The sequence below is a fragment of the Talpa occidentalis genome, unplaced genomic scaffold (assembly GCF_014898055.3).
Source record: "Talpa occidentalis isolate TD23 unplaced genomic scaffold, MPIMG_talOcc4v2.1 talOcc4.5, whole genome shotgun sequence".
Lineage (NCBI taxonomy): Eukaryota > Metazoa > Chordata > Mammalia > Eulipotyphla > Talpidae > Talpa > Talpa occidentalis.
The window spans coordinates 71,647,814-71,664,912 of NW_023604861.1; the positions used below are offsets into that span (position 1 = coordinate 71,647,814).

At 33.6% G+C, this 17,099-nt stretch overlaps 1 protein-coding gene across 4 annotated transcripts in view; it reads left to right on the forward strand.

Moving 5' to 3' along the window:
- The window catches only part of VRK2 (VRK serine/threonine kinase 2), a 111,445-nt gene that overhangs the window by 33,794 nt on the left and 60,552 nt on the right, over positions 1–17,099 (forward strand). For all 4 annotated transcript variants that reach the window (XM_054701546.1, XM_054701547.1, XM_037527435.2 and 1 more), the window contains exons 3-7: positions 1,526–1,575; positions 2,279–2,348; positions 4,003–4,090; positions 5,648–5,753; positions 6,939–7,031. In XM_054701546.1, the coding sequence (XP_054557521.1) occupies positions 1,526–1,575; positions 2,279–2,348; positions 4,003–4,090; positions 5,648–5,753; positions 6,939–7,031 (407 nt within the window). The remainder of the gene's footprint in view (positions 1–1,525; positions 1,576–2,278; positions 2,349–4,002; positions 4,091–5,647; positions 5,754–6,938; positions 7,032–17,099) is intronic.

Below are 17,099 nucleotides of genomic sequence, written 5' to 3' on the forward strand. Positions count from 1 at the left end.
GTGGAGCCAGAGTTAGAGCCGGGCTACTAATCCCCAGGTTTGAACACCATACTTCTAAAGATTGTTTGACAAAAGGCAGGAGGAATGGCTTTCGTTACCTCTTCTTCTGTATACTAGCCCTTCTGTTTATACTTTTAGTTTTATTCTTCCTTAGATATGTATAACCCATCTCTCCTGCAGTTCCTTTGGGACTACTGCATGTCTGGGTAAAATGAAATGACTTACATGAATAAAGATGAAAAATTTTTAATTGATATAAATAGATACAGTTTCTTTGATACTGTACAAAGGTTTGAGTTCACAATTTATACTACATATGAACTAAATGTAATAACTCTTGAACTTTCTAATAGCATTGCTGGTATCAAAATTTATGAAGAGTTGTGTATTAATTTATTCAACTGTGAAACTAGAATTTATACACTTTAGTATATTTTTTACAACTATAATGTGAATTGAGAAAAGTTGATAAAATTAGAAGATAAAAAAGAAAATGTTAGGAGTTGTGATAGAGAACAACACATTTGATAAATACAGGGACATTATTTATACCCAAGGAATTTAATCTTGTTCTCAATCTGGTAACTACTAATTTTCTATCACATGTAATACTAGTTGTGTAATTTTTCCCTTTTATATTCCTTTAAGCATCATCTTAACACAGCACAATTACTAGCCTGTGGCTAAATAAATATTGATTAGGTGAATGAATGAAGAAAAGTGGGTGAAGAGTAAATAGATGAATGACAAAATTCTATACTTCACATTGTAGATATTTTACATATCAACTGCTCATCAAAATTAAAGAGTAATCTTAATGATTTACATAATATAGAGGACAGGATTGATTTGAACATGAATTTTTAGAAGTTAGGTTTACTATATGTGAAATATAGTTTGCAAATAATATGAACTAACATAACTTGTAATTGAAATGAGATTATAAGATACATATTTTTAAATGTAGGAATAATTGTTAGAGTCAACAAAAGATGATTTTTAAACTTTTACTACCATTATTAGCCTGATTCTGGAATTATGGCAAGTAAAAATTTTGAACTTTCTACTTAAAATGAATCTGTTTTCATTTCTGAATCTTTGTAGATTTTAATTAAGTAAGATTGAACCCCAGTGTATTTTACAATACATCTCTTGTTGGATTTAATGCTTTTGATATATATCTAGGGAATATTTCTCTTACCTTTGAATCAATGTATTTAATATCTGTTGTTTTGCATGTTTGAATACTTGAATATGATTCATGATAAAGAATGTGGATTATGGTGTCAGACAAATTTGAGTTCCTGAATCTAATCTGCTGCATCTCAGCAAATTATTCAATTTAGTGAGCAAATTATTTAAATCTTAGGAGGATCTTTTGTAAAATGCAAAAGATACCTATTATAAAATTTTCTTGCAAGGTTATAATAAACTAATATATGTAAAGTGCTTAGCACAGTGTCTGGGATTTGATAGTTATTTAGTAATTGGGAACTATTTTTTCTCCACTTGTTTTGTTCTGCAGCTTTCCCCACAAATAAACCAGACAAAGATGCAAGACATGTAATAAAAGTGGTAAGTATTGTTCTTTACTAAATATGTATTTCATAAATGTTTGACTTTTTTCTTTGATGCTTTGTTCTTTTTTATTTTTGTAAACTTAGTTTTCATAATTTTACTTATCAGTAGACCTAATGTTATATTTGTATATATTAAAGTGTAAATACTAGGAAACTTTATTTTTGATTGACATTTATATTTTGCATCATATCTAGCTAGCTGTCTTTTTCCCTTCCTTTCCTCCTCCTCCCCTGCTTTACATGGTAAGTTCCTTAAATACAGGAGTGGGGTTTTCTTTTTCTTATCCTGTGTCTAGTAAAATGAATGAAGTATAGTGGACACCTAGTTAAAGTTATCATGTATGAACCACCGGAGTGGTTTGCAGCATATCCTGCTTGATGTACATGTTGGCACACATTGAGTGTCTGCGTATGTGTGTCTACAAATCTCAGTGCTATTATGCACATCTTTCCATTAGAAGACATCTTTCATGTGTAAGTCAGTATGGTGATCATATTACATTATGTGAAAATTTAAAATGAGATTCTTTAAGTCTGTTTAATGCTTTGCAGAGAATTCTAGTGGAAATATAGTGCATGTGTTTTGTAAGAAATGATTCAACTACAATTATGTGTTATATATGTATACTCAGATTTTCAGTTGAAACACTACCTGTATTTTTTAAAGATTCTTTACTAGTAACATTATTCTTTTACAGGAATATCAAGAAAATGGCCCATTATTTTCAGAACTTAAATTTTATCAAAGAGCTGCAAAAAAAGACTGTGGTAAGTAAAATTAGCATACTTCCATATGTATGCCTGTTAAGGTGACTGTTAATATATTTGTCTTTCTGGCCTTCTGGAAAACTCCTTCTGTTAGAAATTTTATTGTAAAATGATAGTGTTTATAAGTTTAAAAAGCAAGATGAATGGTTTACAAATCTTTATATTACGTACATGACAGGTTATATGTTTTAACTCAAAATTGTTTCTGCTTCACTTTACATAAAATATTTGGTTGTTGACATAAAAACTCTTTAAGGGTTCTCCAAGTGTAAAAGATACAGTGTAACTGTTTCTTTTACAAAACCCATTTGGATAGGAAGGATAAAAAGAAGATATTAAAACTGTGTATTGACATATCAACAAAATGAATGCTCAGAAAATGGATTGAGGTCAGGTGTATGGAAATGATTAAATGCTAAGATGATTTAGAGATAAGCTTAAAAAGTTAGAAATCTGAATGTTGGGATATTATTTGGAGCTGAATGTCAGATGTAAGAACTACCTGTTAAAGAATTTTACTGTGAAATGAATATGAGTAGAACTGAAGAATAAATGTTTTATAAATACTGTATGTGTAGATGAACTAAGTAAAACATTAAGGAATTAGGTGTGAGTAATGACTAATATAGTTAAGATTTTTACATTATGTTTAGGAAAAAGAATGATGAGTCTGGTCCCGATAATTAACTTTGCTTTTCTTATTAAAACCTCTTCACCATTAAAACTATAGTCTTTACTAACTGTTTAAACTATGTCACAGTGACAAATAGAATCCATTAAACTTGATTGTTTATCAGTAGAGCTGTCTTAAACATTAAGCATATGGTAGAAAAGTGAAAAATTAAATAAGCTGCCTGATGAATTAAGTGGATTTGTTTTTTTAATGCTAAATTTAATCAAAACAATTTCTGTATAATATAATTCAGAGCAAAATTATTTTTCTGCCCATTTTTATTTTTTTATTTTTGCTACTATGGCTTTAGATTTTTAATTACTAGGGAAGAAAAAATCATCTTTCTACTGATCCTTTAGTAGTTAGTATATTATCTTTAGAAATTTAACTAACATCTGAAATAATTTTTTCCTGTGTAGAAACATTTGTGTATATATAAAGACTGACTACTTTTATTTTGGTAATAATTGACTGAATTTTAAATTTTTGTTTGTTTTTGTGTAAATTGTTGTGATAATAAATAAAGTGAACTTTTTAAAAAATCATTTAATTAAATTTTTTTTTTCTGGAGAGATCTAATTTCTTTTCTTTTCTTTTTTTTTTTAAGATTTATATATTTAAGCATACAAGAGCTGGGGTACAGGCCAGAGATGTGGGGGGGTGAGAGGATCCATCAGAGACAGAGTGGGGAACAGAACAGTCAGATTGGCCAAAATACACTGCTGAGGGGAGCAGTGGGCAAGACAGGAGAGGTCTGCCTCGCCATGTGGGTTTCTCCCTGGCTGGCCAGGGATTGAACTTGTGCTGCAGAGGCTTCGTATTGCTTCATAGTGTGGTGCTTAACCCCTTGCGCTACCAGGGAGGCCTGAAAGATCTAATTTCTATTGAGGGTATTAGTGAAATAAATCTTAGCATCTGTGGAAAATATGAACTACTTTTCTAAAAAGCTTGCATCTTTTTCCTGTTAAATTTTCTTTGTAGTTAGAAGATGGATAGAACATAAACAACTTGATTATTTGGGAGTTCCGCTGTTTTATGGATCTGGTCTTACTGAATTTAAGGGAAGAAGGTAAATGGAATTATTATAATCAAATATTGTCTTGTAACTATTCCTTTTGTGGTCTATAAGCTATCAGTTGCTATATAAAAAATTACCCAAAGCATAGTGACTTAATAATAACAAATTAATATTTTCTTAGTTTTTGTGAATCATGACTCTGTGGCAAGGTTTCCTGACTATTTCTAGCTTGGAACTTCTCACGAAGATGGAGTCAGGGTCTGCTGGGCTGAAGTTATTTCAAGACTCAACTGGGAAAGATGTGTTTTCACAGTCACTGATGGGGCTATAGGCAGGTTGAAGATAGGTTTCAAAATTCACTGATATAATTGTTAGAGGTCTCACTTCCTTATCACATGGGTCTCTCCAATCACATGCCTGAGTGTTATAAAGACATGGCAGCTTACTTTCCCTAGAGGGGAGGCAGGGTGAGAGGAAGGAGAGAAAGCGATTGAGGTAGAACAAGATCTTACAAACAAGAACATGCATCCAAAAAGAAAATCAGTTGTTTATTTATAGTCTAATCATAGAAGTGATATCCCATCATTTTACTGTATTATCTTTGCTAGTAGCAAGTCACTACTTGAGAGGAAAATTAAGTTCTGTTTCTTAAGGAGAGGCACAATAATGAAATGGTAGAAGTGTCTTTAAACCACCAAATATAGTTAGTCATCACATATAATTCATTAAAAGTGGTTTTAAAAAAGTCATTCATTAGATACCCATTTATTCCTTTCAATAACTTTAATATAAGGGACATTATTTTTATTTCTTAGATCATAAAATAGATTCTAAGGTTGGTGCTTTTGCTCAAACATTCTTAAGAGTGTTATAAATCAAAATAAAATGAACATTAATGGAATACTATTGCAAAAACTATGGTGCATAAAAGTGCACATACAATCAGGCTTTTGTAAGACAAAGTAAAAAATCCTTTGTTTGTGTGTGTACAAAAAATAAGGATTAATGTGGGTAAGTAAAAGGAAGAAAAGAAGGGGTGCAGAAGGGCCCATTAGAGAAGGAAGAATCGCTTTTTAAAAAGGCATGTTTATGAACAAAGTAAAAGATTTTATAAGGTCAAGAAACAAACGTTGTGATCATTTCACAATGTATAGATAGTCATTACATTTATACCTGAAACCAATATAAGTTTACATATCAATTATTACACAATTTAAAAATACATGGAGCCAAAATGAAGAACTAAATTAAAAAAAAAAAAGACCTTCTGTATAGACCAAAAATTTCTTCAGCACTATATAAGAAGGTGATGTAGTAAATTTAAACTCAATACTATTTAATTGGAAAAACTATTCTCTTTTCATAATCTAAGACAGTGTGTGAATGATTTGGCACAGCATTCTTTTCTACTAGAAAACTTCCTGCAAACTAAGCGTAGTGTCTTTTTGCAAAGATAAAAGCAGTAAGATTATTAGTGCACATTCATTCTGTAGTGGTTCAGACTGCATCATACTTCATTGTTAGGTTGTGGATATTTTTCATTGTTTCAAATGTGTTAATAGTCTCAAGCATTACTATCTAAGATCTCTCAACATCTCCTTCTTATAGTTACAGATTTATGGTAATGGAAAGACTGGGAATAGATTTACAGAAGATCTCAGACCAGAATGGACCCTTTAAGAAGTCAACTGTCCTGCAGCTAGGTATCCGAATGGTAAGAATGAATGACTTATTTTACATACTCTGTTTTCAGATTATTTGCTTGCTGCAGTATACAAATCTTTGCCCTTTGTGAAATTATCAGAGAATGAAGACTTATTGCCCTAGAAATATCAGTTCTTGTAAATAGAGGCCATTTTGGTGAAATTGATAGCAGTGGGCTTTGTAAGTGACAGAATATGCTGTGTTTGGCAGTACAAACTCAATTAGGCATTGGTTCTAGGTTTGATTTTTTTTTTTCCCTCACAGCTTTTTACATACCAGAATAAACTTGCTGTAAGAAAAACCTTTCTTTTATCAGTTGTATTTATAACAATGCAAACAATATCAAAATGTATTATTTTCCATTCTAGACATATGATGGTATGTTAGTGCTGTAAAGTTTTTATTACAAGTTTGGGATGGTGGCAGTAATTAGTGTGCAATGAATAATGCATACTTTGCCAAATAAGAAGCAATGAAATCTTAATAGCACCCATGAAAACATTTAGTTTATACCACATATATCTCTTATCTTGTTTGTGTTTGGTTTGCCTAAGTTCCATTTTGTTTTATCCATTTTAAATAGAATGAAACTTCATGCCAGGGATATGGCAGGTAGAACTCATTGCTGTTTCCAGTCTCCCATTTATTTACCTAGGAAGCCTGCAAATGTTTGTTAAGCTCCAGGTATATGTAACATGTAAGCTTCAAGGACTTCAAAATGTAGCTAAGGAGTTTTCCATTACTATACAGAGGGAGAATGCCTTTCTTCGTGCTCATGGATCCCCCAAACTTGTTTTATAATAATCGCTTGGGTGAAGACTTGTTGAGTAGGCCTCTTGGTTATCTCACCATAGATCTCTGTTTTTTTTGGGTTTTTCCTCTTGCATAGCGTGATTTGGCCACGACACTCTCAAGAGCATAGGCACTAGGCATAGGCATTGTTGAATCTTGTTTTCTTTCCATCAGAGCTTCAATTAAAAGTACTTGATATTTGAGAATCAATTTATTCAACTTTTCCCCAGGATGAGCAATGAGTACATATGATATTTAGAATAAATAATGACATAATTGTGAAAAGCATCCCTTTGTCATTGATAATATGAAAAAAGTCCGCACTACGCTGTATTCAAAATGTTCGTGTTGATCATGATTTCCAAATAAATAGCAGTATAACCTTATCTGTTTCTTTTCACAGTTGGATGTATTGGAATTCATTCATGAAAATGAATATGTTCATGGTGATATAAAAGCAGCAAATCTACTTTTGGGTTACAAAAATCCAGATCAGGTAAATACAGTATTAAGCTCTTGTCTTCAGTAAATGTCCTCAAAGTATCATACTGAAACATTAAAAAACAAACTCCTAACACAAAAGAGCTTACAAATGAGACTTATCATGAATATTAAATTTGCCCTACCTTGTATATCTAATTTAAGTTTTACAATAAACTTACAAATAATTTGAATAAGGAAACAGAGACTCAGAGGGTTTAAATAATTTGTTAATGGAGATGTTGTTATGAAGTGGCTAAGCAAGAATTTGAACTTCTGAGCAAAGAGAGATAAAGAACCGTCAAAAGTCCAATGGTAAAAGTGATATATTTATGCACAGAAAAAATAAAAACCTGTCACATTAGTTCCTCTTCTAATGCATAAACCATTAAGTTGTAAACAGAGTAGAAATTTCTCTGTTGTTGGAAATATTTTCTGTTATTGTCCATTATGGTACCCATTTGCCACTTATTGGCTAATGAACATTGGAAATGTGGGTGGTATCACACTAAATGCTTGTGGGCCTGTGGAGCAACAGGAATGCTCATTCATTGCTGGTAAAAATGCAAAATGGTACAGTCATTGTGGAAGATAGTTTGGTTTGTTTCTTGTAAAGCTATATATATTTTTTTCCCAAGGAAATGTCTTATCTTTTTTTTTTCCCCAAGGAAATGTTTTATCTTTTTTTTTGAAATTAATTAATTTATTTATACAAGCACTGGGTACAGTCAGAAGCATGGGAGGGTGAGAGAATTCACCGGAGCCAGAGAGGGGAACTGAACAGGCAGACCAACGAAATACACTGCTGAGGGGAGCAGTGGGTGCGGCAGGAGAGGTCTGTGTGCCATGTGGGACCCTTGCTGGCAGCCGGGGATCGAACCAGCGCTGCAGAGGCTGCAGGCAGCTTCGCAGCCCAACTCTCAACCCCTGCGCCACCAGGGGAGGCCTCTAAAACTATATTCTTAAGATAACGATCTGGCATTCACATTCCTTGGTATTTACCCAAAGGAACTGAAAATACATATCCACACAAAAATCTACACAGAGGTGTTTATAGCAATTAAGATGCTTTTCAGTTAGTGAAAGGGTGAATAAACTGTAGTACACCCAGACTGCAGTATTACTCAGTGTTAAAGAGCCATCAACCCATGAAAAGATATGGAAGGATCTTAAATGCATAATACTGAGTGAAAAAAACCAATCTGGAGTGACTACACGCTGTATAATTAAAGATAGCTATATAACATTTTGGAAAAGGCAAAACCATGGAGATACTCAAAAGCTCAGTGATTACCAAGGGTAAAGCAGAGGCAGGAATAAATAGGTGGAACACAGGGGATTTTGAGGGAAAGTAGAACTGTTCAATGTGGTATTGCAGTAGTGGGTACATGTCACTATAAATTTGTCAAAACCCATAAAATGTGGAACACCAAAAGGGAACTCTAATGTAAATTACAGACTTTTGGTGATAATGATGTGTCAGTATAGGTTCATCCATTGAAACAAATACATTGTGGTGTGGGTTGCTGATAGTGGAGGGTGCTGTAGTTTTAGAGGGGGAAAATGAGCTTATGAAAATACACTATAATTTATGCTCACTTATTCTCACTCCCCCCCCCAGATTAATTAAAGTATGGTTGACAAATATTGCATTTATTTAGGTTGTATAGTGTGGTATTTTTTTAAGTGTACAAGTTGCTGATTTAATGTACATGTGCTTGGGGCAGTGATTACTATAATCAAATTCATCTGTCACCTCACATAGTTAACTTTTGTTTAGTGGTGAGAACACTTAAGATTTAGCAAATTTGAGGTATATAGCTTTACTGACTGTATTTATGTTGTAAATTAGATCCCCAGACACAGACCAGTCTTCCAACTAAAAGTTAAAAAGTTGACCAACATTACCCATTTCTGCCACCACCATCCCTTAGCCTGTGGCAACAACTGTTCCTTTCTCTGGATCTGTGTGTTCAACTTGTTTAAATTCTAAATATAAGTAAAATGATACAGTATTTTTATTTCTGTGTCTGGCTTATTTCTGTTAGTGTAATGTCCTCTGGGATCATTCATGTTGTCATATATGTCAGTATCTCTTTTTCATGACTGAATAGTAATTCCATTGCAGATGTTTTCCACATTTCTTTATCCACATTCTTTATCCATCGATGTAAACTGAGATTGTTAGTCCTTGTCTTGACTATTACGAACAAAACTAGTAAATGTGGAAGTGCAGATATCACTCTTCAGGATAATGATTTATTTTTCTTAGGATATATACACAAATGTGGGATTGTTGGATCACATGGTAGTTCTATTTTTAAGTTTTTTGAGGATCCTCCATACTATTTTCTAAAATGACTGTGCCAAATTACGTTTCTTTCAGCAGTGAACAAGGATTCCCTCTTCTGTAAACCCATATAAAAATTACTTTTTTTATAGTAGACATCCTAACAGGTATAAGTAAGGTGGCTTAGATTTTCATTCCCTGATGCTGAGTACCTTTCATATATACCTCTTGACCATTTGTTTGTGTTTAGAAAAAGACAGGCTTTTTGCCCACTTTTCAATTGGATTATTTGTTTTGTTGCTATTTTTAAAAAAGATTTATTTATGGACCTCCCCCAGTGGTGCAGCGGTTGAGTGCTGGGCTGCGAAGCTGCCTGCAGCCTCTGCAGTGCTGGTTCGATCCCTGGCCGCTGGGTGAGGGTCCCACATGGCGCGCAGACCTCTCCTGTCATGCCCACTGCTCCCCTCAGCAGTGTATTTCGTCGGTCTGCCTGTTCTGTTCTCCGCTCTGCTCTGGTGAATTCTCTCACCCTCCCGCGCTTCTGACTGTACCCAGTGCTTGTATAAATAAATCAATAAATAAATCTTTAAAAAATATTTATTTATGCATACAAGAACTAGGGTACAGGCCAGAGGTGTGGGGGATGAGAGGATTCACCAGAGACAAAGTGGGGAACAGAACAGGCAGATTGACAAAATACACTACTGAGGGGACCAGTGGGTGAGTCAGGAGAGGTCTGCTGTGCCATGTGGGTAGCTCCCTGGCTGGGGATCAAACTCATGCTGCAGTGGCTGTGGATAGCTTCATAGGTTGCGTCTTAACCCCTTGCACCACAACGGAGGTCCTATTCTATTGCTATTGAATTGTGTGAGTTCTTAAATACTTTGGGTTTTAATCCATTATCAGTTACAAGACTTGCATTTTTTTTCTCCTATTTTGTTGGTTGCCTTTTCATTTTGTTGATTCCTTTGTTGTTCAGAATTGTTTTAGTCTGGTATAATTTCATATGTTTTGGTTTTGTTGCTTGTGTTTTTAGTGTCAGTTCCAAAAGGACTTTGCCAAGACCTGTGTCCTTACATTGGAAGAATTAGACTGTCCATACTACTGGAAGTAATCTAAAGATTCAGTATAATCCCTATAAAAATTTCAGTGGCATATTTCATAGAAATAGAGCAACTATCTTAAAATTTGTATGGAACCACAAAAGTCTTTGAATAACCAAAGGAGCTTCAAGAAAGAACTAAGCTGGAAGAGGCTACAAGCTTCCTGATTTCAAACTATATTTAAAGTAGTGAAAATAGTATGCTATTAGTATAAAAAGAGATCCATAGATATGTAGGAGACTGTAATAGACAGCAAGAAATAAATTTATGCCTGTATTACCAACTAATCTTTAAAAAGGCTGCTAAGAATATACTGTGTAAAAAGATAGTCTCTTTAATAAAAGGTGTTGGGAAATCGGATACCCATTTGAAAAGAATGACATTTCTTATTTTACACCAAACACAAAAATTAACTCAAAATCAATATGACTTATATGTAACTACAAAAAAGGGGGGAAAATCTTAATTTAGATTTAAATAACCACATGTGACTTGTAGCTACTGTATCAGGAGAGATTAAAAAAATTTAAATATCCTAAAACTGCCAGTTTGGTGATTCACGCCCCCAAGTTTGAGTGAAGAAATGGAAATGTTATCCCATTAGAAGACATTTTAAAAGCCTATTAAAATTTTGAAAAATATAATTAATATTTAACTAAACTCAGCGTGATGAAAGAGATTTTTAACTAAAAATGCAAGAGAAAATAATCTAAAAACACTGAGAAATTTCAAATTGCAAAATGTGTATTTAAAAAAAGTTTAAGTGAAAGGCAAATGAGAAGCTGGGAATATATTAATGACTAACTTTTGAGGATATATTGCAGGCTTTAAAAAATTTGGTAAAAAAGGTACCACTTTCTTAAAACGATGAATTAAAAGAATGGACAAAAGACAAAAGAAATGTAACTGTCAGAGATATGGACGAAAAAATATTCATCACTAAAAACTAAGATATGCAGATCATAATAGGGAGGGGCTATTTTTAAAGAACTTATCAAATTATAAAAGTCTAAAATAATAATCTCATTAAGGCTGATGAGGGAGAAGGCATTTGTAGAATGTCAGTGGGAATATAAATAAAATGGGAGGAGAATAAATTAAGTTAATGGAAGGGCAATTTGACAATATACATTTAAAAACCTTTAAAAGTCTGCATACTTCTTTTTAAGGTTAGGTTTATTGAAGTATAATTGACAAACAGTTAAATTCACCCTTTTAAATATACAATTTGATGTGTTTTGACATAAGCACATCATATAGGCATCACTACAGTGAACATACAGAGAATTTCTGTCATCTCCAAAGTTATTTTTCCTGTCTGCAGTCAGGCTGAAACTTCTCATGCCCCCAACCCCTGGTGGTGATTTCTTCCCCATAGTTATTCCATATTTAGGACTGTCACAGAGACAGAATTATAGCATATACTCTCTTTGGTGTCTGACTCCCTTCACTTAACATAATGGTTTTTTGTTGTTGTTGTTTATTTGTTTTTAAGATTTATTTTATTTATTTATTTATTTATACAAGCACTGGGTACAGAAGTGCAGGAGGGTGAGAGAATTCACCAGAGCCAGAGCGGGGAGCAGAGCAGGCAGAAGGACCGAAGTACACTGCTGAGGGGAGCAGCGGGCGGCAAGAGAGGTCTGCATGCCATGTGAGACCCTCCTCTGGTGGCCGAGGAGCAGCCGGGGATCGAACCGGCGCTGCAGAGGCTGCGGGCAGCTTCACAACCCAGCGCTCAACTGCTGCGCCACCGGGGAGGCCCTTAACATAATGTTTTGAGACTTGTAGTTAGTAGGCCATTCCTCTTTAATGAGAAGTATTCCATTGAAAACATAATTTCCTTTTCTGTTAACCTGTTTTTGGATATTTGTGTTGATTGCCATAATTGCCAATTTATTGGCAATGTGAATAAAGTTGCTACAAGCATTTATGTACAGATCTTTGTATAAATAAGTTTTATTTACTACTTCTGGGTAAATAGCTGTAAGTAGAATATCCAGATCATGTGAAGGTATATATTTAATTTTAAAAAAAACAGCCAAACTGTTTTCAGAATAATTATACTGTTCCCACCAGCGATGTGTGATAATTTCATTTGCTCCATATATTGCCACCCACTTGGTTCCATTAATTTTTAAAGTTTTTTTTTTTTTTTTTTCATTTAAATTTTAACCATGGGGCCTCCCTGGTGGCACAAGGTGCTAATAAGCACAGTACTGTGAAGCTCTCCGCAACCTCTGAGGCATGCGTTCAATCCCCAGCAGGCCAGGGAGCTACCCACATGGTGCAGCAGACCTCTCCTGTCTCACCTGCTGCCCCCCACAGCAGTGTATTTCATTCAGTCTGCCTGTTCTATTCCCCATTTTGTCTCTGGTGATTCTTCTCACCCCTGTACCTCTGGCCTATACCCCAGTTCTGTATGCATAAATCTTAAAAAAATAAATTTTAACCATTGCGTTAGATATCAAGTCCTATCTGATAGTTTTCATGTGTATCCACCGCCTCTGATGACTAATGATGATGAGCACCTTTTACCTGTTTGCCACTCACTTTCTTTGGTGAATGTGCCCATTCTAATGTGGGGTTCTCTTCCCGAGTTGTAAGAGCTTTACATTTTGAGGATAGGTACCTCCTGTCAGATACTCGTTTGCAGATATTATCAACCCTGTGGCTTATCTTTTCATTCTCTTTAGTAGCATCTATCCCCCCCCAAAAAGCAGAAAAAGCAGACCTTTTGGTCAGGTCTAATTTACAATTTTTTCTTTTATCATTTGCTTATTTTTTTTAAATAAAGCTTATTTGCTTTGTCATTTGTTTCTTATATTCCTGAGACTAAATTACTAATGTCTTCTCGGTTTCCTTCAGGAAGTTTTATGGAACTCTTACAGTCAGATTCCTGATCTCTTTTAAGTTAGTATTTGTATTGGTGATGAGTGTTAAGGTTTTTTGGTTTTCTGTTTATATGTGTATGTTCAGTTATTCCAGCACTATGTGTTGAAGTATATATATATATCTATTTCCTGGTGAATTGCCTTGGTACCTTTTGTTAAAGTGGTTCACCATCTATGAATGGGTCTATTTCAGGATTCTCTTTGTTGCAGTATCATAGTCAGTGTCACACTCTCTTCAGAGTCTTGAAATTAGATTGTGTGAGTTCTTCAACTTTGTTCTTTTATGCAAAATTATTTTAGCTATTCTTACTGCTTTGCAATTCAGTGTATATTTTAGAATCTGCTTGTAAGTTTTATAATAATTTATAGATCTGCTAAGATTTTATGGGGATTATGTTGAATTATAGGTTAATATAAGAGAGTTGCTTTCTTAGCAGTGGTGAGTCTTCTGACTATGGTTCAATCTAATTACTGGGGAAAAAATGACCTTTTCAACACTCATTTTTAATAACCCCAAAATTTTCAAATTTCCATTGTGATTGTTTTTTGTCCCTTCATTATTTTAAAGTATGTTGCTTAATTTCCAAATATTTAGAGGTTTTCAAATTTCTTTTGTTGATTCCAAACAATTTTGTTGAAGTCAAAAATTACTGTATATGATTTCAGTACTTCAAAATTTTTTGGAAATTAATTAATGCCCTAGTATGTGGACTAATTCGCTAAATATTTTATGAACCCTTGCATTCTGTTGTTTGTCTTGGGGTAAGAAAATTTAAAAGTCTATAGGGTTGAGTTTTTAAAATTTTCTATATCCCTGGTGAGAGGAGTATGGAAACTTCAAATTGGTATTATAGATTTTCCCTCTGTCAGTTTTTGTTTCATGTGTATTGGAATTCTGTTATTGGTATATATGCTTAAGATTTTTATGTTTTATTTATGAATTATGTCTTACTATAAAATGTGAATTTTTTTCTGGTAATGTTTCTTGCTTGGAAATCTACTTTGTCTGATATTAATATAGTCACACCATCTTTCTTCAGGTCAATGTATGCATTGAGCATCATTTCCATTCCTTACTTTAAATCTATTTTTGTCTGTACATTTAAGTTAAATTTCTTAGAGATATTATGTTCATTTTGAAGTTTGTTTTAAAGCTTTGTTAAGACCTGTAGTTGCCCATACTCTATGGATAGTTTATTCCTATTTCTGTGCTGTGATTTCTGCTGAATTCCCTGAATTCCCTGTAAGGACTTTCTACTCTACCTGGTGAGAAATCAAATATTCCCTAACTCTCTGTGAAGAACCCTGGGAATTTTTCTTCTCCCCCTCCATTGGTCCTTTCCATAGCCCGCAGCCTTTATCCTTCGGATAAGATTCAAGGAGATTGCTATACAGATTTCTGGAGCTCTGCCCTCTCCCCTCTCCACTTGTAGCTCTTTCCTTTTCTGAACTCCTCTTTTGGAGCCTCTCTGAACTCATTCACCATCTCCTCAGCTAATTGCTTGCTGTAATTAGGATTTTCCTTCCTCCCCTTGTGTTTAGAGTTGTTAACAGCAAATTGCTGGAGCATCTGTATCTTTTTCCATTTTCTCAAGGATTAGTCTTGTGCTGCCTGTTTTTGGATATTTCCAAAAAACATCCGTATCTTTCATTTTTCCCAGTTGTCCTCTTGCAGCAATAGTGTAAATCCAACCTTTGTATTCCCTCATTGCCTAAAGCACAAAAGCCCCATTAAATTTTTTTTTCATGAATATTCTGCTCACCTCTTCTGCACATTTTCCTATCATTTTTGTGTTTTTTATTCCCTCCATTTGAATAGATCCTTAGCTAGGAATAATATTAAACCTTCATCAACTACACGTTTTGTAAACATTTTCTCCCAGTTCGCCTTTTGGCCTTTCATTATGCTTATGACGTTGTATTGCAATGTAGTAGAAGGTGATTCTTTTTATTTTTCATGTGGTCACACATCATGTTTTATAATTTATTAGCTGTTGAGTTATGTTTTATATGAAATATTGTATGGTTTCATTTTTTGTATTTTTAATCTTATTCATTTAGTTCATTTTTTACATGACAAGAGGTGCAAACCCAATTTTGTATTTTTCTAAATGATTTTCCAACACTACTAAAAGTTTTTGCTTCATTGATATTAGATGCCATCTAAATTTCCATGGATACTTGAATTTACATCTATAGTTTTTATTGATTCCCACTGGTTTGTCTGAGTAATTATGCTTCAGTGGCGTATTAATGCAATCATTTTTGAGCCATTGTAATGTATTTTAATATCTGATAAGGTTGGTTGTGCCTCTTAACATTGGATTTTCAATTTTAGTCTAGTATTATTCAGTATATTCCTATTTAAGCATAATTTATATTTAAGCATAGAATATACATTCTATATACTTTTGTAGCTTCGTTTTTAAAAAATGCTTGGCATTTTCACTAGAATTTTGTTACATTTTTAAATTAATTTGGAAACACCTGACATCTTCATTATGTACACATATTCTGATCAACAGCAAGGAATGTTTTTGTGTTTTATCAGTTTTACATTTTTATCCTGTCGTGTATTTTGAACCTTCACTCACATTAGTTTTGCGCCTTTATTGCTATGCTTTTTTTTTTTTTTTTTTTTTAATTTTCTAGAGGCATGTCTTATTTATTTTATCTATTTGTTTGTTTGTTTGTTTGGTTTATACATGCACTGGGTACAGTCAGAAGCCGGGAGGGTGAGAGAATTCACCAGAGCCAGAGCAGGGAGCAGAACAGGCAGAAGGACCGAAGTACACTATTGCTATGCTTTTTTATAAATAGTAAACCATCTTTGTTGGTATTCTAAGTGAAGTTTTACTCTGCCATTTTGTAACTGATAATTGTGTATATGAAAGTTGTTGATTCTGTGCATTCATTTTATATCCTAACTTATGAGTTTGTTGTTTGAGGTAGTTTTAGTAATGATTTTCTCGTGTTTTCTTAGGAAATTGTCATATATCTTATATACAAACATACAGTTTTTCTATTGATATTTTGTTCTAATGGTACCATGCAGTATGTCCAGTGCGTGGTAAACAGTAGGTGAAGGCAAAGTCATCATTATTGCCTCTTCTTCAACTTAGTGGAAATGCCAGAGTATTTATTACCCCTTTAGAAGATATGCTGGCTGTAGGAGTAAGGAGTGTCTTTGTATGTGTATATGTATGTGAGTGTATGTGTTTATAGTCATTTATGGAAGTAACTGTCAATTTCTATGTTCTTGAATTTTGGGGTGCTGAATTTTGTCAAAGATTTGCTTAGCATGTGTGGAAACATGTTTTTCTTAGATATTGCTATGCCTCCAACCTTACTTTTCAGGAAAAAATTTCCACTCTGTTATGGTGATGAATTATGTTTACTGCATTTTATGTAACATGTTGACGTTATTATTTTTAAGTGATTTTGTCAATTATTTTCTGGCTTTGTACTATTTTTGTCAGATTGAAATATCAACATTCTACTTTCTTCATTAAAATAATTTACTTCACTTTCTTTTTCAGAACTATTTCTCATTCATTGAGACCATAGTTTTTATGTGAAACAATGATTCTGTTGTTTTTCTGTGAGGTGGTGCCTTATGACTATTTTTTTCCTATAGAGATTAATTATTGAAGCTCTTTCATCTCTGGTTGGGTCAGTTTTTCATCTAGTTATCCATATGTCTAGGTTTTCAAATTTATGTCTTTTCTGTGTTATAATGTCTTAGATTTTCAGTGGTTGTTTCCTTCTAGATATTTTTTCCTTTGTTTTGATGAAGG